Source organism: Balaenoptera ricei, chromosome 10, assembly GCF_028023285.1.
Source record: "Balaenoptera ricei isolate mBalRic1 chromosome 10, mBalRic1.hap2, whole genome shotgun sequence".
In the NCBI taxonomy this organism is placed as follows: domain Eukaryota; kingdom Metazoa; phylum Chordata; class Mammalia; order Artiodactyla; family Balaenopteridae; genus Balaenoptera; species Balaenoptera ricei.
The window spans coordinates 37,420,311-37,443,412 of NC_082648.1; the positions used below are offsets into that span (position 1 = coordinate 37,420,311).

The 23,102-nt window shown below is 35.1% G+C and overlaps 1 protein-coding gene across 1 annotated transcript in view; it reads right to left on the reverse strand.

Annotated features, from left to right (window-relative positions):
• Positions 1–9,633: 9,633 nt before the first annotated feature.
• The window catches only part of NELL2 (neural EGFL like 2), a 367,245-nt gene continuing 353,776 nt past the window's right edge, over positions 9,634–23,102 (reverse strand). Inside the window, exons 19-21 of the mRNA XM_059935715.1 lie at positions 21,543–21,719; positions 19,834–20,058; positions 9,634–10,277 (exon numbers count right to left, since the gene is read on the reverse strand). Coding sequence (XP_059791698.1) covers positions 10,227–10,277; positions 19,834–20,058; positions 21,543–21,719 — 453 coding nt within the window. The 3' untranslated portion in view covers positions 9,634–10,226. The remainder of the gene's footprint in view (positions 10,278–19,833; positions 20,059–21,542; positions 21,720–23,102) is intronic.

Genomic DNA, 23,102 nt, shown 5'->3' on the forward strand with positions numbered 1-23,102 from the left:
TTTCATTCTTCCTTAGTCTAAGACCTGATGCTATAGGCAGAATCTGGTCCAAGATGGAGATAAGAGCCTCCCGAATTCACATTCTCCCATGGACATACTAAATCTATGGCATAATAGCAGACACATAGATCAATGGAAACAAAATAGAGAGCCTACAAAGAAACCCACGGAAGTATGGTCAATTGATACGACAAGGGAGCCAAGAATGTACCATGGGGAAATGATAGTGTCTTTAATAAATGATTTTGGGAAACCTGACAGCCACATGCAAAAGAATGAAACAGGACCACCATCTTATATCATACACAAAAACCAACTCAAAATGGACTAAAGTCATATATTTAAGACCTGAAACTGTAAAACTCCTAGAAAAACAAAACTGTAAAACTCCTGAAACTGTAAAACTCCTAGAAAAACAAAAGGGGATAAGCTATGACCTTGGTTTTGGCAATGATTTTTTTGGACTTGAAACCAACAGCAAAGACAGTAAAAGGAAAAATAAATAAGTAAGACTACATCAAGCTAAAAAGCATCTGCACAGCAAAGAAACTAATCAACATAATGAAAAGGCAACCTGTGGAATGGGAGGAAATATTTGCACATCCAATATATAATAAGGGGTTCATATCCAAAATATATGAACTCACACAACTCAGTAGCAAAAAACAGAAACATTCTGATTAAAAAAATGAGCAGATGATCTGTATAGACATTTTTCCAAAGAGGATATACAGATGTCCAACAGGTACACTAAAAGGTGCTCAATATCACTACTAATCAGGGAATTGCAAATCAATTTTACAATGAGATATTACCTCACACCCGTTAGAATAGCTATCATCAGAAAGACAAGAGATAACACGTTTGGGCAAGAATGTGCAGAAAATGAAACTCTTGTGCACTGTTGGGAATGTAAATAGGTGCCATCACTATGGAAAATAGTATAGAGTTTCCTCAAAAAATTAAAAATAGAACAACCATATGGTCCAGAAATCTGACTTCTGGGCATATAGCTGAAGGAAGTGAAATCAGGATCTTAAAGAGATATCTGCATTCCCATGTTCATTGCAGCATTATTCACAATAGCCAAGATATAGAAACAATCTTCATGTCTGTCAACAGATGAATGAATAGAGATCTTGTGTGTGTGTGTATAATATTCCAATATATATTGGAATATTATTCAGCCATGAAAAAGAAGGAAATCCTGCAGTTTGTGACAACATGGATGGACCTAGAGGGCAGTATGCTAAGTGAAACAAGCCAGACAGAGAAAAACATGTGTACTGCATTGTATCACTTATATATGAAATCTAAAATAAAAAATCAAACTCGTCAAAACATAGAGTAGGGCTTCCCTGGTGGCGCAGTGGTTGAGAATCTGCCTGCTAATGCAGGGGACACGGGTTCGAGCCCTGGTCTGGGGAGATCCCACATGCCACGGAGCAACTGGGCCTGTGAGCCACAATTACTGAGCCTGCACGTCTGGAGCCTGTGCTCCGCAACAAGAGAGGCCGCGATAGTGGGAGGTCCGCGCACCGCGATGAAGAGTGGCCACAACTAGAGAAAGCCCTCGCACAGAAATGAAGACCCAACACAGCCATAAATAAATAAATTAAAAAAAAACAAAAACAAAAAACATAGAGTAGAAAAGTGGTTGCCAGGGGTTAGGGACAGAGGAAATAGGGAGAGGCTGGTAAAAATGTAAAAACTTTCAGCTGTAAGATGAATAAGGTCTGAGTATCTAATGTAGAACATGGTGACTATAGTTGATAACACTGTACTGTATAATTGAAATTTGCTAACAGAGTAGAACTTAAATGTACTCTCTCTCTCTCTCTATATATATATGTAATGAATGTAATGTGTTAATTAACTAGATGGCAGAAATCCTTTCACAATGTATACAAATTGCAATTCATCATGATATACTCTTTAAATATATTACAATTTTTTTGTGGATTATACCTCAATAAAGCTGAAAAAAAATCTAGAGCATAAAAGTATTGATAGTCTATTCTGTGCTAGCCATGGGCCAAATATGCCAATGCAATAACTATCTTTATTGTTAATCATCATTTAATGAAGTGTTTTACTGGTGTCCCACTCTATGTAGAGTGAGAATTTCACCAAGGTGATATGACTCTGTTTCTATTGGCTTTGCTTCACAGTTAAAATGACTCAAATTACTAAAATAAAATCAAGTTGTTTTCTTCATAACAAGGCAAAGCTATCTTCCTTTGGAATATATTTTAGAGATGATGAAATGATGCACGAAGACCTGCACTGAGAAATGTATTTACTATAGACGAAAAGCCCAAATTACTAGGAAAATTCAATTTGAAGTAGAAAATACATGCTACTAGATTCTTTATGGAATAGTGAAATACCACCGAATACAACACGATTTTATACAGCAATGAATATGCTCTAAGAAAGACGATATCATAAACACACTTGGGAGAATATAATTTGAATATAAATGTTCTCTTATTTAGCATTTTAAAGTTTTTATGAATTTCAAATATATCAGAAGAGCTCAGTTGGTGAATTGGGAGAAAAAAATTTTTTTCTTCTCTGTAAAATAAAGCTCAGTAAAGGAGTCCTTATTTATAGTCTCAGGTCCTAAACCTAGTGTGTCCCTGGCTGGAGATATTTCTCTTGGAATATGGTGTTTAGTTCTAGGCATGACACATACATACACGGGCACATGAACAACAGGAAAACATCTAGAAAGGAACAACTGAGATTTTTTTCTCAAGACAGATTAAAGGAATTAGAGGAATTTAATAGTGGAAGAAGAGGGTTCCAGAAGAATATGTGAAGATGAGTTAATATGTCCCAGCGAATAGAACTAGGACCAACATGACATACATTAAGTTGAAATTTAAGAAAACTAATTTCAGTTGATGCTCAGAAGAACTCAAATAGTTCTTGGATGTTTTCTAGAGGAGGTGACTTTCCCATTTATGGAATATATGTAGGGAACTATTTGGAGATGTAATAATATGAATTTTGAACAAATATAAGAGGTTATAAAAGTAACCATCAGTGATACATATTAAAATTCTTTATACTAAAAATGAAAAGAAATAAACTATAAAAAGTAACTTAATATTTTGAGAAAAGATTGGCAAAAATTTGTGGAAGGATTTCCAACAATTATACATGAATATCTTTTTACTGTTTATCTCATGTATAATTGATCAAAGGACTAGAGATATATGAGCAAAGGACATATGTAGAAAATGGCAATGCCTACATAAGTTTAACCTCACAGTTATTTAAAGACATTAAAATTAAAACAGTAATGTACCATTTTACACCTATAAAAAACTACAATGGAGAGCTAAAATTAAATTGATAATATTCAATGGTGACAAGGTTGTTTTAAAAGTAATTGCAGGGCTTCCCTGGTGGCGCAGTGGTTAAGAATCTGCCTGCCAATGCAGGGGACACGGGTTTGAGCCCTGGTCCGGGAAGATTCCACATGCTGAAGAGCAACTAAGCCTGTGTGCCACAACTACTGAGCCTGAGCTCTAGAGCCCGCGAGCCACAACTACTGAAGCCCGTGTGCCACAACTACTGAAGCCTGCACGCCTGGAGCCTGTGCTCTGCAACAAGAGAAGCCACCGCAATGCGAAGCCCTTGGCAACTAGAGAAAGCCCAGGCACAGCCACAGAAGACCCAACGCAGCCAATAAATAAATGAATAAAATCTATCAAAAAAAAAAAAAAAGTAATTGCATACATCACCAGTGGAATGTTCTTTGATACAGCCTTTGGACAAGCAATAAAACACGTTAAATGAAGATAAGGGTAGGGGATTAAGAGGTGAAACTACTATGTATAAAATAAATAAGCTATAAGTATATATTGTACAACACAGGGAATATAGCCAATATGTATAATAACAATAAATGTAATATAACCTTTAAAAATTATGACTCACTATGTTGTATACCTGAAACTTGTATAATATTGTACATCAACTATACCTCAGCTAAACTACATTATTCGAACAGTTCACAACTTGCTTCATTAAATCTACTGTTGATAATATAGTCTAAAAAATAACTTACACCATATGAATTGCAGCAGCACCTATAATAGTGAAAAAGTTAGAAGGAAATAAACTATATTTCTAACAGATCAATGAAATATTAACTAGTCCTTAAAATTTTATAAACTTATAATAATATAAACATTGTTTACAATATTATGCAAAATGTAGAAATAAAAATGATACTGTGATTGCAACAATGTAAAATATGTAAGCATTTGACAAAGAGCAAAGAAAAATAAAACCAGTACCAAAGGTGGTTAGATCATGTGATCATTTTTTTTCTTTTATTACCTGTCTTTAACTAGTATTGTATTTATTTAAAAACATAATTAGGAATGGAAACCTTGTAGGCATTACGGTGTATATTTGTTTAAAGCCTTGCTTCCACAAATCTAGGTACTTCCATATGTGCATGTAAGAACTAACTGGCTTAGTTTTGGGTATAGAAATATAAATGAAAACACATTTAGTCGGGACTTCCCTGGCAGTCCAGTGGTTAAGACACCTAGCTTCCACTGCAGGGGGGCACAGGTTCCATCCCTGGTCAGGAACTAATATCCCACATGTTGTGCAGCATGGACCAAAAAAAAACCCCAAAACAAGAGAAACCCCACATTTAGTCAATTTGTAAATTCATTTACCTGAATGTCAGCAATAGATAGCATTATTTTGAAATATCTGAAATATACAGAATAAAACGATAAACAGATATTACCAGTTACACACCCTGTGTACCTGGCACCCCTCTTCCACCTCTCAGAGACAGCCACTATCCTAATTTGATATTTATCATTCCCATGCATTTTAATATGCATTTTATGCATATCTGTACTTGCATAAATATAACACAAAGTTTTGCGCATTTAAAAATTTTATGTCAATACTGTAAAAAATGTTCCTTTTTTGCATCTTGTTTTTTACTCAACATGTTTCTGAGATTCATCCATGTTGCTATATGTATTCATTTGCATCCTCTAGAGTAGTCTGTAATATAAACATACCACATTTTGTTTATTGCTGATCCCACTGATTGACATTTGCATGGTTTCTAGAATTTTATTACAAATAACGCTATTATGAATATCTCTTGCATGTCTTCTTATACACATTTATGAGCATTCCTATAGATCAGTGCTGTCCATTAGAACTTTCTAGGATAGAAATATCATTGTACTGTCTGTAAAGTAGCCACTAGCCACTAGTCACAGAGTAGCCATTGAGCCCTTGAAATATGCTCACGCAACTGAGGAACTGAATTTTAATTAAATTAAATTAATTTAAATTTAAATAGACACAAATGACCAGTGTCAACTGTATTGGACAGTGCAGCTCTAGATCATAAATGTAGGAGTATGTGCTGGATCATGACAAGGGCATATCCTTGACTTTAGATATTACAGAACTGCCCCCCAAAGTGGCGTAGAGGTAAGTGTGATGTATATCCCACTATTGGTGTGCAAGACTTCCTGCTGTTTCACATCTTCACCAACAATTGGTGTTATCCTACTTTTTAATGTTTTTAATTTTTAAAAATATTTTGTCATTATGGTTTTAATATAAACTTACCCGATGACTAGGGAGCCCAAGCAAATGTTCACGTTTATTCGCCATTTTGGGATTTCCTTTCTTGTGAAGCAGCTATGTATGTCTTCTGACCATTTTTCTATTGGGTATTTTGTACTTGTTTCCTTTTTAGGAATTTTAAATACATATATTCTGGTTACCAATCCTTTGTGAATATATATACCCCAATATCTTTTCTAGTCCATGGCCTGTCTTTTCATCTATTCCATTTAGTAGAATTTAACTATGATTTTATGATATATGCCTTTTGAGTCTATTTTAAACTATCCCCAGGTCAGAAAGCATTCTCCTAAAATGTCTTCATAAATTTATTTTGCTTTTTATATTTAGGTCCTTTATCTATGTGGAATTGATTTGTGTGAAATAAGGACATAATTTTATGTTTTTGCTTTTCCATAAGCAATTTCCACATGTCCAATTCTTCAGTATAACCTCTGTCACATATCAAGTATCCATTTGTCCATGGGATGCTTTCTGAGGTCTTGATGCTATTGTAGATTGATCTGTCATCTATTTTATTTATTCCCATAACAAAGACTCTTAATTCCTATAGCTTTATACCCTCTTGATATATGATAGAATAAGTCTCCCCTGCCCCCAGATATAACTCTTCAAAATATTCTTGGCCATTTGCTTTTCTATAATAGTTCAGGATTTTTTCCTTATTAGCACTAGTGGGGAGATGTGACTCTTTTATGACATTTAGTCTTCCTATCCATTTTTCACGTAAGCGGATCTTCTTTAATGTTAAATGGTCCTCACTTCTCTCCCTCAATGTTGCCATCCTAGTCCAAATTCATTATCATCTTGTTGGAAATTCTGTGGTATAAATGTACCTCCTGCACCCAAGCTCAGCACACACCCCACCTGGCCCCAATCCCGGGTCTATTCTCCATAAAGGGCATAGAGGGATTCTTTAATTGTCATCAGACTATGTCAGAGCTATGCGCAAATCTCTCTAACAACTTCCAAATCACTAAGAATAAAAATGCTAGGCTTCCCTGGTGGCGCGGTGGTTGAGAATCTGCCTGCCAATGCAGGGGAAACGGGTTCGAGCCCTGGTCCGGGAAGATCTCACATGCCGCAGAGCAACTAAGCCCGTGAGCCACAACTACTGAGCCTGCGCGTCTGGAGCCTGTGCTCCGCCACAAGAGAGGCCGCGATAGTGAGAGGCCCGCACACCGTGATGAAGAGTGGCCCCCACTTGCCGCAACTGGAGAAAGCCCTCGCACAGAAACGAAGACCCAACACAGCCATAAAAAAAAAAAAAAAAAAAGGCAGATGCTTGCTTTAAAAAAAAAAAAATGCTAATCTCTAATGATGGCCTAGGAAAACCTATGTGATTTGGTCACCAGCCGCTCCTGTGACCGCATCCTCTGTAAGGCTCAGCTTGCTCAGTCCACTCAGGCCACATCTCAGACCTATTCACGCACAGTTCCCTCTGCTTGTTATTCTCTCTCCAGGTGTGTGGATGCCTCACTCCCTCACTTCATTAAATATCTGCTCCAATGTCACTTTATCTTAGAAAGGACTTCACCCCCGCCCTATCTAAACTAGCACACTGGTCCATATCACTACTTCACTCAGTTTAATTTTTCTTCATAACACCTGACATAGCATCTATTTATTTGTTAATTTCCTTTTCCCTGCATTAGGATGTGAGCTCCATGAGGAAGCAATGTGTGGGTGCTTCCCCTCTGTACGCACTTTATTCACTGTGGTATCTGGACTGTTGCAGTGAAATTGGCTCATTGTATAAACTCTTCACACAGTGCCTAGGTATATTCTAGGACTTCAAAAAAAAATTTGTTCAAGGTGGATTTATATTTTCTCCATAAGACCATGCATCTCTTTTGATAAACTTATTCCTGGATCCCTTATATATAGATATATATTCCTGGATCCAGAAAAATTCAATCTGAACACATTCATTGGTTCAAAGGTCCTTGGAAGAACATAATCTTATTTTTTCCCTCTTTTCTTCTCACTGTTATGAGTTTTCTTTCTTTCAGAAGTCTATGGAAACCAGACTCTGAAAACCACCAGTATGCTCAGAGCCCTACAAAGACAACAGATTGGGAGTATGCAATTCCAGCCTTGCTTCTTCTTCCAGAAGGCATAAAATATCTAAATGATGAATATATACAAATATATGGATGTAGATTGTGAGTATGTGTGTGTATATACACACACACAGGCACATACTATTTCTCACTCTCCTCATAAAAACAAATAAAATAGATTTTAGGGAGATTTAATATGAAATCCCAAATCTATATATGGGAGAAATATGTAGAAAAAACTTCAAATTAATACCCTTTTGGAGACTAAATTGCTAGTTACCATAGTAAATAATGCCCAATAAAAATAAACTTAGGATTTCCCTGGTGGCGCAGTGGTTAAGAATCTGCCTGCCAATACAGGTGACACAGGTTTGATCCCTGGTACGGGAAGATCCCACATGCCACTGAGCAACTAAGCCCATGTGCCAAAACTACTCAGCCTGTGTTCTAGAGCCCGCGAGCCACAAATACTGAGTCTGTGCGCCACAACTACTGAAGCCCACGCACCTAGAGCCTGTGCTCCGCAACAAGAAAGGCCACTGCAATGAGCAGCCCGCACACCACAACGAAGAGTAGCCCCCGCTCGCCGCAACTAGAGAAAGCCCGCAAGCAGCAACGAAGACCCAACGCAGCCAAAAAAAAAAAATTTTTTTAAAGTGAAATAAACTTTATGCTCTGCTGAAATTTTAAATTAAATATAAAAAGGCTGCAGAAAAAATCGTTTATGATAAAACCAGGGAATATTGAGATACTTGAATTCACACATTCAATAAATATTACACATGCCAAAGTATTAAAACATTTATAAATGATCCTTTAGCTCAGCTCCTGTTAGGTTGTTCCCATAACAATGCGGAAGGGGTAGTTAAAATGCCACTTTACCACTTCTGTAGCTTGTGGGAGTCATATCCTATTCACTTCCTTTTTTTTTTCTTTAAAGAAGTCTCTAAACTAAAAGTGAATTTAATAATATCTTTATTTCCTTTTTCACCCTAGCACAAAACATATGACTAGGGCAATATTGGATTAACTCCTCTATTGGGCATCAATAAGTTAATTTTTTTCCTCCTGAGATTCTAGTGCATCAAAAACTTTAACATGTAATATCATAATGCCTCCTAAGATTGGGATTCTTTAAATTTTTATATCAAATTGTGAAGGACCAATTCTTGAAGATATTCCCAACCCTCACATACTCCCCTCCTTATGTATATCAGTCAAAGTCCTGGCAGGAAACAGATGGCACACTCGAGCTGGCTAATTAAAGACAGTTTAACAAAGGGACGATTTATAAAGATGCAATAGGAAATAGGGACAACAACAAGAAATCGATCAGGTACCTGAAAGGACAAAGCAGCCAGAGATGTTATTATCTCTAAGCCAGAAGAAGCAAACAGAAGTTATCAAAAACTGGAGGGGGTAGCTGAACAGAGAGGGTCACCTGTCAGGAGATGTCACATTCAGTAAGTGACACAGCTAATCATAGTAGTAACCTGGCAGGAAAGGAGCCAGCAGAATAAATATCCAAATGTCCTCTTTCTGATATCCTGCCGGTGGTCGCCACTGGTCAAACCGAATCAGAATCCAGAGGACAAGAGAACCTATTAATACAATGTATATAGGTCAGCCCCCAGGATATGAGGCAGGGTAAAAGGTGACTGAGAGGATCCAGAGAGGCAGAACAAAGGTATCCATCACCCATTCCCCTGCACTTTGGCATGTAATGTAGTGAAAATCACCTTTCAGTTTGGGAATAGCATGGTGGGAGTTTCTCATCAGCAGAACTAGAAAGCAGTTTGTATATTGAGGCATCTGTGGGGGAAAAGGAACACGTTATGCAGACACTCAGACATGTTATAAGGTAAGAGAAATATTTATTTAATTTTACACAAGAACGAGCTTATACTGAACAAATTCAACCAAATAATATTAAGTGCAGTAAAACAAGGAAATAAGGATGACATCTCTTGTTAGAAAATATTAAGTAACCATGCCTGTGCATTATTTTTATCATGACAATAACTCATTTCAGATTTCTTCTCAGAGTGTATACTGTACATATAACATGTTATAGCTTCTTTGCTTTGCTTCGGAAAACAGAATTCGTTCACTGCCTTACATTTTATTTTTTGCAGTGAAGAACTGAACTGATTTGTGAAGATTCTGATCTAGAGGAAAATTTTCTGCACCAGTGAAGCTAGAGCCTTCCAAAGCTCCCGTAAGCTCAGGCTTTACATCCAGAGGTCGTGATGTCATGGTGTGTATTTCACACCCATTCTTCTACATGCCGACGTCAGACGCAGTTGAGGTGGAATTCTGGTCTAGTTTTGCCCCAAGAAGTTTCCTTTTGTGATTTTCTCAAGCTCCACAAATTTCATAATCGAAAGTTTACTCAGCTATTAACAATGCTGCACTTCGCTGCACACAAATCATCCACTTCAACTTTTAATTTTTTTTGGTCTTTTTAATGAAAGAACATTCTTTAAACAGAAATTTCCAGTGAGACAGTTAACTTCACAGTTCCTGAAGGCACTGTGGATCCACTGAGCAACAGATGTGGCCATTCTAGAGAAAACAGAGGGGGAAAAAAGCATGGTATTACTTTTTCAGCCATTAGTCAATACTCATCGATCGGTACACATAACATAACTGAATGTTTTGTTATTTATGTGCCCCTGAAAGTTCAATAGCTCAATCACTTTTCATGCCTCTACTGTTGCAGAACAAACTATGGCCAGTTATTTGTGGCAAATCATAAGCTAGCTTTATTTACCCCATGGCACTCTCTTAGCTCACATTTGTTGTTTTATTTACTCATTGACAAAATAAGCATTGAGTAAATCGAACCCGAAATATGCTGATGAATGAATAAAGCAGATATGGTCACTACCCTCATAGGACAGGGCTTATAGTTCTGGGGGGGGAAATTAATAAGCAAATGTACAATCAAAAATTGTGAAAAGTGCTAGAAAAGAAACAAACTAGTTGATGTCATGAGATTAATAAATGTCTGGCTACTTAGATTGGGTGGCCAGAGTAGGCTTCTCTGTAGAAGTGATGTTTAAACCAAGACCTCAAGACAGATCTGTGAAAAGGTAGGCCAAGAGCACAGGGAACAGCATGAGTAAAAGGCTTTAAAGTGAAAAGAGTTTTGCGTAGTTAAGAAACCTAAAAAGGTTTGGTCTGGGTGAGAATTTTAAGTTGGTGAAGAAAACAGTGTAGAGATGAGGCAGGAAAAATAGTCAAGGAAGAGCCAGATATGCATAATTAGTTTTTATAACAAAGTACCAAAAGAGTATGGCGTATTACAGAAGAGGAAAAAAATTTGTATCTTGTTCTTTTGAATCCATGGTCTCTTACTTTCTTCCACTGGCTAGCTAATAATAATGAAAATGTTAGTATTGTTACCACAATCATAAGATGATAATACCCTTCTACTTTTTGAGTGTGTACTCTGTGTCAGATACTTTGCCAGGCACTTTAAATACGTTATCTAATTTCAACCTAAGAGCATTCCCAGTAGGATCGCTATTAATAGTCATGTTTTTTTAGGTTCAGAAACTGAAGATCAGAAAGCTTAAATATCATGGCCCAAATCACAAAGCTAATATAATGGTACAGCTGGGATTAAAATTCAGGTTAGTCTGACTCTAAAACTCATCTTCTATTTGATATATTCTCCAGATAATTGACTTTAGATGATTGAAAATGTATCAGGCCTTAATATGATAAAACCAAAAGGGTCTGTTCATGTAAGATAAAACTTAAGAAAGGACTTTGGTACTTTAGCCTTTGTTGAAGCTTACCAAATGAGGGAAAAGCCAGTCTATATCCAAGAAGAATATTATCAATTTAACTTAATCCTCTTTCTTTTTAAATTGTTATTAAGCAGAGTTCTTACTCTGACAGCAAAAGAAGGTGACATCCATCTCTTGGATCTCTAGCTGCATTTTAAAGCTTTGTCATTATGCTCAGAGGCAGAGGTTTTCTGGCCATAACCTGGTCACATGATCTTTCCCAATCCATTGACCCAATGAAGGGAGGGGTGTACCAGTTCCTGAGAATATCAGTTTCTCAAATTGTATGGATTTTGAGCAGAAAGAGAGTTAGGGAATGTTTGGAGTATGAGTATGTTTTAGGAAGAGAAGGTATATTTTCCAAGTCTTCCAGTAGTGTTTTTCTTATTCCATATCAATTCTGCTATAGCAACATAAATGCTCTACAGACCATGTCATTGGAAGCTCCCCAATTAGGGAAACATAGTTCATACAAGAAAGATTGATAAAATATTCCACTGGGGTTCCTGTTTCAGTAATGGCAGAGTTACTTGTTTAAGACTATCGACTATCCCTCCTATGGATAACTATAAAGTTTGGACAAAATATAAAAACTATTTAAAGCAAAGTGACTAAAAGCAGGTAGACACTGGAGGAGTTTCAATCTTTAAAAGAAGGAAGATGTACTATTTGAGATTCATTTTTACTTGGCATTTTCCCTTAGGGCACTCCCTAGTCTGTGAAGCTTAGGATAACTATAACTGAAGCAGAAAGCCACAATCTGATAGGGCCCACATGTCAGAAGACAATATTTAGGGCTCTGTTGGGCTACCAGAGTGGCTGGAAATTCAGGAGGAAATGTCTAGAAAGGAGGGAGTGAATCAGCAAGTCAACTCCCCTCAAATCTGTGGCGGGTCTTTGAATTGCAGAGGAGACTCTAAAGAGACAATCAGAGAGTCACAGCTTGAAGTTTGAAAGATTTGAGCAGATATTTCAGATGCTGCTCACTGTGGGTTTAAAATCTATGTCCTGCCAAGTTAGAAGGGACTGATAAAAAATTCAGGCTTTCCATTGAAAGCCCAAAAGGGCCATGATTAGGAAGAAAATGATGTCTCAAGATTAAGAGATTCACCCTAAAACTAAGGGTACACCTGGAATAGACCCACCTAACCAATGTAAAGCCCAGCCTTTCCAACTGCAAGATGACTGGCCAGTAACCTGCAATCTGCTAGAACAAAAATAGTCTTCAGAAGAAGCTAATAGAATGTAGGGTCTATACTATGTATTATCCACAATATCCAGTAAACCATAAACATTACTAGACATGTGAAGGAAAACAGAAAAAAGTGACTCCTCACCAAGAGAAAAACTAGTGAATAGAAATGACTCAAAGTTAATCCAGATGGTAAAGACTAGAAAGTAGCTATTACTAATACATACAAAGATGTAAAAAAAAAGGATGGTCATAATGAATGATAAAACATGGTAAGTTACAGCAGAGAAATGAAAGTATAAATAGAATTAAATAAAAATTCTGGAACTGAAAAGTGCAATATTTGAAATGAAAAATTCATTGGATGGGTTTAACAGCAGATTAGAGATGGCAGAAGAAATAGTCAATAAATTAAAAAAAAAAGAAATTATCCAATCTTTAAAAATAAGAGAAAAAGATTGAAATAACAATAGAACCTCAGTGACCTTCAGGATAATATTAAACCATATAATACATGTGTAATTGGAGTCCCAGAAGAATAGGAGGGAAATAATGTGGCAGACCAAATATCCGAAGAAACAATGGCCAAATTTTTCTCAAATTTGGTGAAAAAAATCTACTTAGATACTCAAAAAGCCCAGCAAACACCAAAGAGGACAAAAAAAAAAAAAAAAAAAAAATCATACTTAAGTTCATCATAGTCAAAATTCTAAAAACCAAAGATAAAGAAAGAATCATGAAAGGAGACAGAGGAGAAAAAAAAGACATATTACATATAAGGGAACAAAAGTACAAATGATAGCTGAATCCTCATCAGAAATAATAGAAACTAGAAAACAGTAGAGTACCACCTTTAAAGTGCTGGGACAAATCTGTCAATCCTGAATTCTATATTTAGTTAAATATCCTTCAAAAATAAGACATTTTCAAATAAATGTAAGTTGAGAGAATTTGTGGCCAGTATATCTGCAATATGGAAAATGCTAAAGGAAGTTATTCAAGATAAAGGGAAATAACACTAGATGGAGATTAACATGTGTGAGAAGAAATGAAGAGCACAAGAAATGGTAAATATGTGGATAATTATAAATATAAAATAAGTATAAAATTTAAAATATAGCATTTTTTCTTCTATTAATTTGCTTCAAAGATATTTGACTTATTAAAGCAAAAATACTGATAGTAATACAGATTTTTAGAGTTTATAGTATACATAGTTATAAATATATGATTATTATAGTGCAAAGGTTAGGGGAACGGGATTATATTGTTCCAAAGTTCTTACATTTTATATGAATTAGTATAATATTAAATCTTATTATACTGTAATAAATGAATGATATATGTTACAACTCCTATACCAACAACTAAACTAAAACAATCATAAAAAGAGTTCTAGTGAAGAATTCAAAAGAATAAGTAAAATTGAATAATATAAAAAATATTAACAAACAAAAAGAAGGAAGGAATAGATGATTAAGAATACAAAAAATAGATGGAACAAGTAGAAAACAAATGGCAAAATGGTGGCCCAAAATCCACCAATGTCAAAAACAATATTAAATGTAAATAGACTAACACTTCAATTAAAAGACAGAGATTGTCACACTGGATAAAAAAGTAAGAACTATTTATACATTATCTATAAAAAATGCACTTTAAATATAAAACCATAGATAGGTTGAAAGTGGATGAATCAAAACAATATACTGTGTGGCTACAAATGTACCAGACAATGGACTTCCCTGGTGGTGCAGTGGATAAGCCTCCATGATCCCAATGCAGGGGGCCTGGGTTCAATCCCTGGTGAAGGAACTAGATCCCACATGCATGCTGCAACTAAGAGTTTGCATGCCACAACTAAGGAGCCTGCCTGCCACAACTAAGGAGCCCACGTGTTGCAACTAAGGAGCTGGCAAGCCACAATTAAGGAGCCTGCCAGCTGCAACTAAGACCCGGTGCAACTAAATAAATAAATGAATATTAAAAAAAAAAAAAAGTACCAGTCAAAATTGACTTCAAGTCTAGAAGCCTTGCTAGAGATAAGGAGGGACATTACATAATGATAAACTGGTCAATTCACCATTAGATATAAAAGAATACATACTGTGTGATCCATTTATATGAAAATTTTAAATAGGAAAATAAATTTACTATAATGAAATAAAATTGAGGTTTCCTATGAGAAGTAGGTATTGTCTGGAAGGGGACAAAAAGGTACTTGCTAGATTGTTGGAAATAGTCTATATTTTGATTCAACAAGCTTATAAAATTATATACAAAATAACTATGCATTTCACCTTAACAAACATTATCTTGATAAAAACTAGAATAAAAGGTGACCCACTGAAACTTAGTCAGGTTGCTAGGAATAGTAACCACCTACTGTCATAACTAATTATAAAATCTATTTTTATGTAGTAACACAGTAAGTTTCCTTAACACCTTGTTATTTCTGGCTATATTTATTGGTAAAGAAGTCATCATCACTCTTTGCATGGTAAACTCTATAACATTAAGATTAGAAGACAGATGACTTTCAGCTTTCAGTAAAATGTTTATACATGATATATATAATGCATAATATATTTTACTCTTATTTATATTTAAGATATTTATTATTTACTTATCAATCACTATATGGTATTAATATATTAATATGTTTATAAATTATACATACTATAATATAATAAATATATGTAATTATATATTCATATATAATATGTGGCTATAAATAATCTATATAAAAATTAATAATTTTAAATCCCACTATTATCAATATTTTAGTATGTCCTAATAGAATTCACTTCATATTCCTTTATTTTCAACCTTCTTGTAATCAAAGTGCATATGTAATCACACATAGTATTTTTGTCTTAATTTTCATTATAAGCATTGTTAGTACATGAATAATTGAATAATGCAGTCATATAATTACATATTATATAATTATGATATAATGTTATATGTTACAGAGTTCCCATAATTTATTTAACCCATTTTTCCTTTGCTGGATATTTTGATTTCTTCCTTGATTCTGTGTGCCAATTAATGTTGAGGTTAATATTACGATGCATATAGTTTGCTCCACATTTTAGATTATTTCTTTAGGTTGGATTCTCAGACCCAGGATTAGTAGGATCTTCTGGATATTTCTGTGGGGATGGGGAGTGGGCAAAGAGATGTATGTATGGTTCTTGACATGTATTTTTCAATGTCACTAACATTGCATAAGAATTACAATTCCAGTACACCTCTGTCAGCATTGGAAATTATTGTGAAATATTTTTTTAGCATAGTATGTGAAAATAATAATTCATTATGTTAGTTTATATTTAAGTGTCAATTATTTAAAACACTGATTTCCTCTTTTTTGATAGCTGTATTCTTTAGTAAATTGTTTATTCATCCTTTGTTGATTTATTTATGGGGAAATAAGTATTTTAAAATTAATTTTCATATATTTTTAATCTAATAAATCATATCTGTTGAAAATATTTTTCTAGTTTCTAGTTGTGATCTTCTATTTTGCTAATTTTGTTTATCTACAGAAGCTCTAAATTTTCTTTGAGGTAGATTTTATCACTTTTAAATTAGAAAAGGCATCTTCCTTCAAGAATTTTGATAAATATTTGATTACTTATCTTTGCTTTGATTTATTTTTAATATCTAGCACTTTTTCCACATGGAATTTGTTTTGATACATAATATAACAGTATATACAACTTACATCCTTCAAACTGCTGTCCAGTCATTCCAGTATTTATAGAATAATCCTTTCTTCCTCTTTTGATTTGCGAAGCTCTCCTGATCATATATTAAAGTATTCATTATAATATTGCTCATTTATGGGGTATTTCTTTCCATAGATAGACTTAGTTATCTATTCTAATTTTAGCACAGATGTCCACTTTCCAAACTTTAAGTTTATGGTTTCTAATAGATGAAGGCAACATTTAGAAAGTTAGGAGCTTCATCCTCATAAAACTATTCTTTTCCATACCTCAATTATCTCAGTATTACATCTAGAGTCTCCCCAGGAGTTAAAAGTGGCCCTCTGGCTTCCAATTTCCCAAGTGTCCCACTCAGTGATAATTTATTAAAGGGAATGACCCTCTAATACCTCCTCCCTTTTTATTTCTCAACTGGGTACATCCCTCTTTATCGTCTGGAGCTCAAAACATAATTGCCTGAAAGCTCTCTGACCCATCATAAAGGTGTGTAGTCTCTATTAGATTTAGGAAAGACAAAATTATTAATTCTTTTTTGATGCAAGAATTCAACTTCTAAGTGGAGGAAACATTTTTTTTTTTTAACGTAAGCAAATTACATTTGAAGACATCTTTAAAAAGGGAAGGGAAACTCTTAACTCTATTTCTCCCAGCTAACTCTTAATTCCTCAGGAAGTAAAACTGGTTCATGCATTGTACAGCCTCTTAGCACAGTGCAACTTTCCTTTAGAGCATCCATCAGAGTTTGTAATGTTGTCTTTATCTGTTTCATGACTTAATTAATGTTTCTATACTCCACTACCTACAATAATAATAGTCAACATTTATTGAGCGCTTACTCTGAATGCATATGAAATGTGTAGGAAACTTTGTGTGGATCTTCTCACTTAATTCTTATAGCAACTTTCTCAAGTAGGTACTATAATTATTTCTAGGTAAGTAATATTATTATTCCCATTTTTAGATGAGAAAAATGGAGCCACAGAGAGATTAATAAATATCCCTTGAGGTGACATTGCTAGTGAGATTGACCAGGTTTTCAATCCAGGTAGCCGGATTCCAGATGCCACATTCTTCACCTCTAGGCCAGCGCTTTCCAATACAATATTCTGCGATGATAGAAAGGTTCTCTGTATGTGCTATCTAATACGATAGCCACTAGCACGTGTGAGCATTTGAAATGTAGCTTGTGTGACTGAGGAGTTGGATTTTTAACTTAATTTCAATGAATTTAAATAGCCATGTGTGGTTACTGCCTACTGTACTGGACAGCAGAGCTCTAGAAGCTGCTGGGCAAAAATTTCCAGGAACGATTGTACCCATTTTTGCTTATCATTCTACCCCAGTTCTGGCACAATGTCCCACATAATTTGTATATATTGACTAAAACAAATAACTCAGAAGCGGTAGGATGGGGAGATGATAAGCAAAAACGGTGCTCTGAAAGCACCAAATTGTGAAGGATGCTCACCTCCAATGAAATCTCTCAAGCCTGTTTGGCATAAGTTTCATTTTTAAAATAGCACAAAATAAACATAATAAGATGAGTATTAGGGATTCATTTGGTAACATTGAGGATATTCTTATAACTCATACTTAATAAGAAGGGAAAAGGGAAATGGCATCAAATAGTAACCTCTGAGAATCGGCACTTATCTGACAAGAAATGAATTTAATGTCAAAATACACTTTCTGGACTATATTTCTACCATGAGCCAAAAAATCCTAGTAGTTGTTTGTAAGATGGTGAATGACAAGCTCATTCACACTCTTTTCCCCAGAAAACACTCTAATGTTTTTCTGCCTATTACTGAATGTATCTTTCTTGTTGGAAGTATCTGTCTGAGCTATATCTGGTATTTTACATTCTATCACCCGGTATATGTATTTGTTGTCATTGCTCAGAACAATAATCTAACAGTTAGATTAAGAGTGTAAAGAGACTCAACTCTATTTGGTAATTAAATGTCAGAAAGTATTTCCCTATTGGTCATGAATGCTGAAGTTTCTAGATAATGCACCATTAAATGTACTCAAATGCACTCATATCAAATGTATATAGGGAGGATGGGAGGGAGGCTCAAGAGGGAGGGGATATGGGAACATATGTATGCATGTGGCTGATTCACTTTGGTGTACAACAGAAACTAACACAGTATTGTGAAGCAATTATACTCCAATAAAGCTCTATTTTAAAAAATGTATATTAAAGCAGCACTGAATATACATTATTAGTAACTTTTAGTAGTAAAAGTAACTTCCAAATGTGCTAATGCACTTTTAGAAAACTGCATTAAATGTTCCCCCAAAAAGCTGTGCTTGATTGACAAGCTGTGCTTGATTAAATTGCAATAATTGAAAGAGCTAGAAATTTTGGTTTGAAATAGATAATAATAGCATCTCAAAACTTAAAGCATTTCACATTTCTTTGTCCTGTTACATCAAGCCACTCTAGTAAGAAATTTGTACTATATGAATCTGAATGAAATTGCTCTATTGAAAAAAAAAATTTAAATGGAAATGCTCACTTAAAGAACCAGAGCAGTTATAGATATTTGGCTGTGCTATGGTGGGAAAAATCTGACATCTTTGCTTTCTTGTTGTTGTTAAGCTTTCCAGATTATTTACTTAGTTCTAGTGTTGATTCTAAAATTTTGACTATGAAGTACAATGACCATGAAATCAAATGTTTGTAGGAACAATAATCAAAGTAGAATGTTTTCAACTTTGTCACCATCTGTGAATTCTATATACTCTGTCTACATTACCAGTATTTCTATTCTCAGTGAAGTAAAAGGCACAATGCTCTATTTTCCTATGAGAATAAAAAGAAAAATCTTTATAATGATTTTTCTCCAGCCGTAGGAATAAAATATGGTAAACAACAGATCTTAAATTTTTCAACTCAATGTAACTCACCACCACAAACCAAGAAATATGCCCGTTTTTGCCATATTGATTTTCACTTTGGAAAACGTAATATGTTCACTTTGTTGATATATCTTATCTCATAAAAGGACTAGATAAAAATCAATAAAATAATATTGTCTTCTATCATGAAAGAAACATGAAGTTTGGTGTTGTATTCTTTTATTTTAAGATGTGTACAGTTAGATGCTTTAGGGCAATTTATGTAGGTTCTTTCTGTTCTGGTGATATTAGTAACCCATCATTCTGGTTTCTGACCAAGCACCTCCTTCTCCCTGAATATGCATTAGAGGATGCACAGGACAGTCAGCCTTGGCACTAATAAAGCTGAGTGGCCCTCCTCCCATCTTTGTTTGAACAGTAAATAGGAAAGAATATGCTTCCCATTGGCCAGGTTAAGCACATTAGTATCTGTGAATCCTGGGTGCAGCTGGCCAGGTGCTCCCTACTTGAATATAATGAATGAGCTTTACCTTGCACTGGCAGAGAGTACACTCAGTGCCATGTTTGATCCAAGAGGACCCAGTGAAGCGAACCACATTCATCTCGTCCAGGCAAGTTTTGGTGATGTCATTACGGATGGTGTCGGCCTGGCAAGGGTCGGTGACACAGCGCGGGCAGCACTCATTCTCTGGGAGGACACTGAATTCACACTCCACCTCTGGGCAAGGCAGGGGCCAACAATCAACTTCCCCTTGCTATAAGGAAAGCAGATGAACAAGGGCAAAGGGAGGAGGAGGGAGGGAGCACATTGTTTACTGAATAGTCAATTTATTTGCTGGACATTTATACTCAGACCTTCACAGCTATGAATCTTGCAGGGAATCCACAAAAGCCCTATCAGAGAAATGAGACCTATACTGCAGATGGATTATAAAACAGTCTTCAGGGGTTAAACAAGAACAACAATAAAGGAAAGCAAAAACTCTTTCTCTTAAAACAAACAAATTTGCATGCCCTTCTCTTTCCCATGACAAAGGAGAATTGTTTACTACAGAAGAGGTTTTTACTTAGTTTCTGCTTATGAGATGCTTTTTTCATTTTTACGATCTTTTCCCCCTACCTTCTCATTTATTCCCTTCTGCAAAAACAAAGTTTTGTCCACTGACAAAAAAGTAAACTGAAATATGAAGGAAATTTGACAGTTTTTCTTTGTTCATTTATACATTTCTCAGTGTAGGGACTTTGGAAAAAACAAAACAGAACAAAACTAGGAGCTGATTTCAGTCATTTTTATTCCACATGAGAAAATTATGTGAATTGGATCTTTTTAAAATTTAGTTCCCACCTGTTTCCTATTTTCTTCATAATTCTGAGTCTCATGGTCTTGGAGATGAAAGCGGCCTTCAGGCACAGAAACTGACCTTGCTCTTTTAATTGATTTTTGGGTTGAAAGTATAAAAAGGAAGCAATAAAAAAGCATTGCCTTAAAAATGTCTTCACACAAATAGAAAGGAAACTAGTCCTAACTTTAAAAGTAGCATCTGTGAAACTTTCTTCTATAAAGACATATAGACCAATTTTCCTTTTTATTTACACCACTAGAAAGAAATAAGAAATTTGGTTAAATGAAAAAATGATTGGTATTTTCTTTATCGTCTTCATTTTCTTTTTAACCTATTGTTTCCAGTAGAAGTTTCATAAATATATACATTTAATTCTAAGATTCTAGTAAGTATTTATTGCATATCCATATTATGTGTAAAACAGAGTGCCCACCAGAACAGCATTGACAGTAATAATCTTTAGAAAGAAAAAAAAGTGTGTTTTTTTTTTGTTTTTGTTTTCTTACATCTAAGCATAATTGATAGAAATGGATTAACAAAAGGTCTACTGGAAAAAGTGATTTTTTTTTGAATGCCATTATTCTGTTCATAACTGTCTCTAAGTAAACCTAAGCTGAGTGGGATTGGGGAAGCCAGGAGAGCCTTTTCTTCTTTTGAGTTCTGGAGGTAGCCCTGAAAGACTGACATGACATGGTGTACCACATCTACCCCCAGATATTCCTTCTCAGGTCCTGAATGCATAACCATCACCTTATCATCCTAACCAGGTTCACTTTTTGTAACTCCCAACACTATGGCCAGGTACTGAGTATCGGTGCAGGGGGCAGGGCAAGGTTGCTTTACGATTTCAATTCTGGGATTAAACGTTTCCCTGAACTTCACATAGCTGAACTTACCAAGCAGCGGCACTGCTGGCAATTCTGGACCCAGGTGTCACCACTGTTGTACAAGGTTTCCCCATTTTGATGGAGGCACTGACTGCTCAGCCTTGGGTCACATTCGGGGCAGCAGAAAAGATCAACCGTGGGATTCTCACAGTCACAGACCATCCGTCGACACATTACAAATCCATTCTGTATGACAAGGGAAAAAAAGCAGTTACCAGAAACCTCCATTTCTCAATATACTAACATCATATGTATGTGTGTATCTGTGTGTGTGTACATGTGTATATACGCACACATATACACATTTTATATATATTACATGCTATGTCTATAATCTCAGATGTTGATTTGGAAGTTGAGATGATTCACACTGTTTACCCAATATAACTGATTTTCTTTAAAATTCCATTTTGTAGCTAACACCCAGAAAATACTTAAGCTGGAGAACATTCAATTTTCTTTCCACACATTACTCTTTAAATGACTTGACTGGAAAGAAAATTTTCAGAAATAACCAGTTAAAATGATAACCACTGCATGGCTCTTATGTGTAAATAAATTGTGTATGTATATATAAATATACATTTACTTGTTTATTAATATAGTAATTTGAATACTAACTAAATTTTGTTTTGTGTGAGGGCTTGTATGTTTATATTTGGTAGCTAGTCAACAAGTTTTACATATTATTAAGTTTCTAGAATATTTTAACCTTATGATTTGTACAAGCTGTTATCAATTTCTTTAATAATAGTTGAGTCCTTGGTATTATTCATTTAACTATAATTTAAATGTCTATTATCAACTGGGTACACATAACAGAACACCTCTCTAAAACTGAAATATAACCCAAATAGATATTTTTCACTTGCAGGCCATAGCATATTCATTATGGTTTCATTTATACATTCATTCAAATATGATATTGCGACTATAGAAACATTAGCATAGTTAGAAACAAAATTTTACCATATGAATAAATAAACACATTGTGGCATTTCCATACAATGGAATACTATTCAGTAATAAAAAGGAATGGGTTATTGATACGTGTAATGAATATAAATGAATGTCAAAACATAATGCTGAGAGAAAGAAGTCAGACACAAAAGAGTATGGACAGTCTTCCCTTGGTATCCCTGGGGGATTGGTTTGAGGCCTCCCGTGGATACCAAAATCCGTGGATGCTCAAGTCCCTTATATTAAATGGCATAGTATTTGCATATAACCTATGCACACCCTCTGGTTTACTTTAAATTATCTCTAGATTACTTATAACATCTAATACAATGTAAATATTATGTAAACAGTTGCTGGTGTGGGGGAAATTAAAGTTTTGCTTTTTGGAACTTTCTGGAATTTTTTTTTTCCCAAATATTTTTGATCCACAGTTGGTTGAATCCATGGATGGGGACCCTGCAGATACAGAAGGCCAACTGTGTTATATGATTCCATTTATATGAGGCTCTAGAAAATACAAATCTAATCTATAGAAACTGGAAGCAGTGTTTGCTTGAGGCTAGGGCTATGGGACTAAGAAAGGACCGAGGCAACATTTTGGGTAGGTAA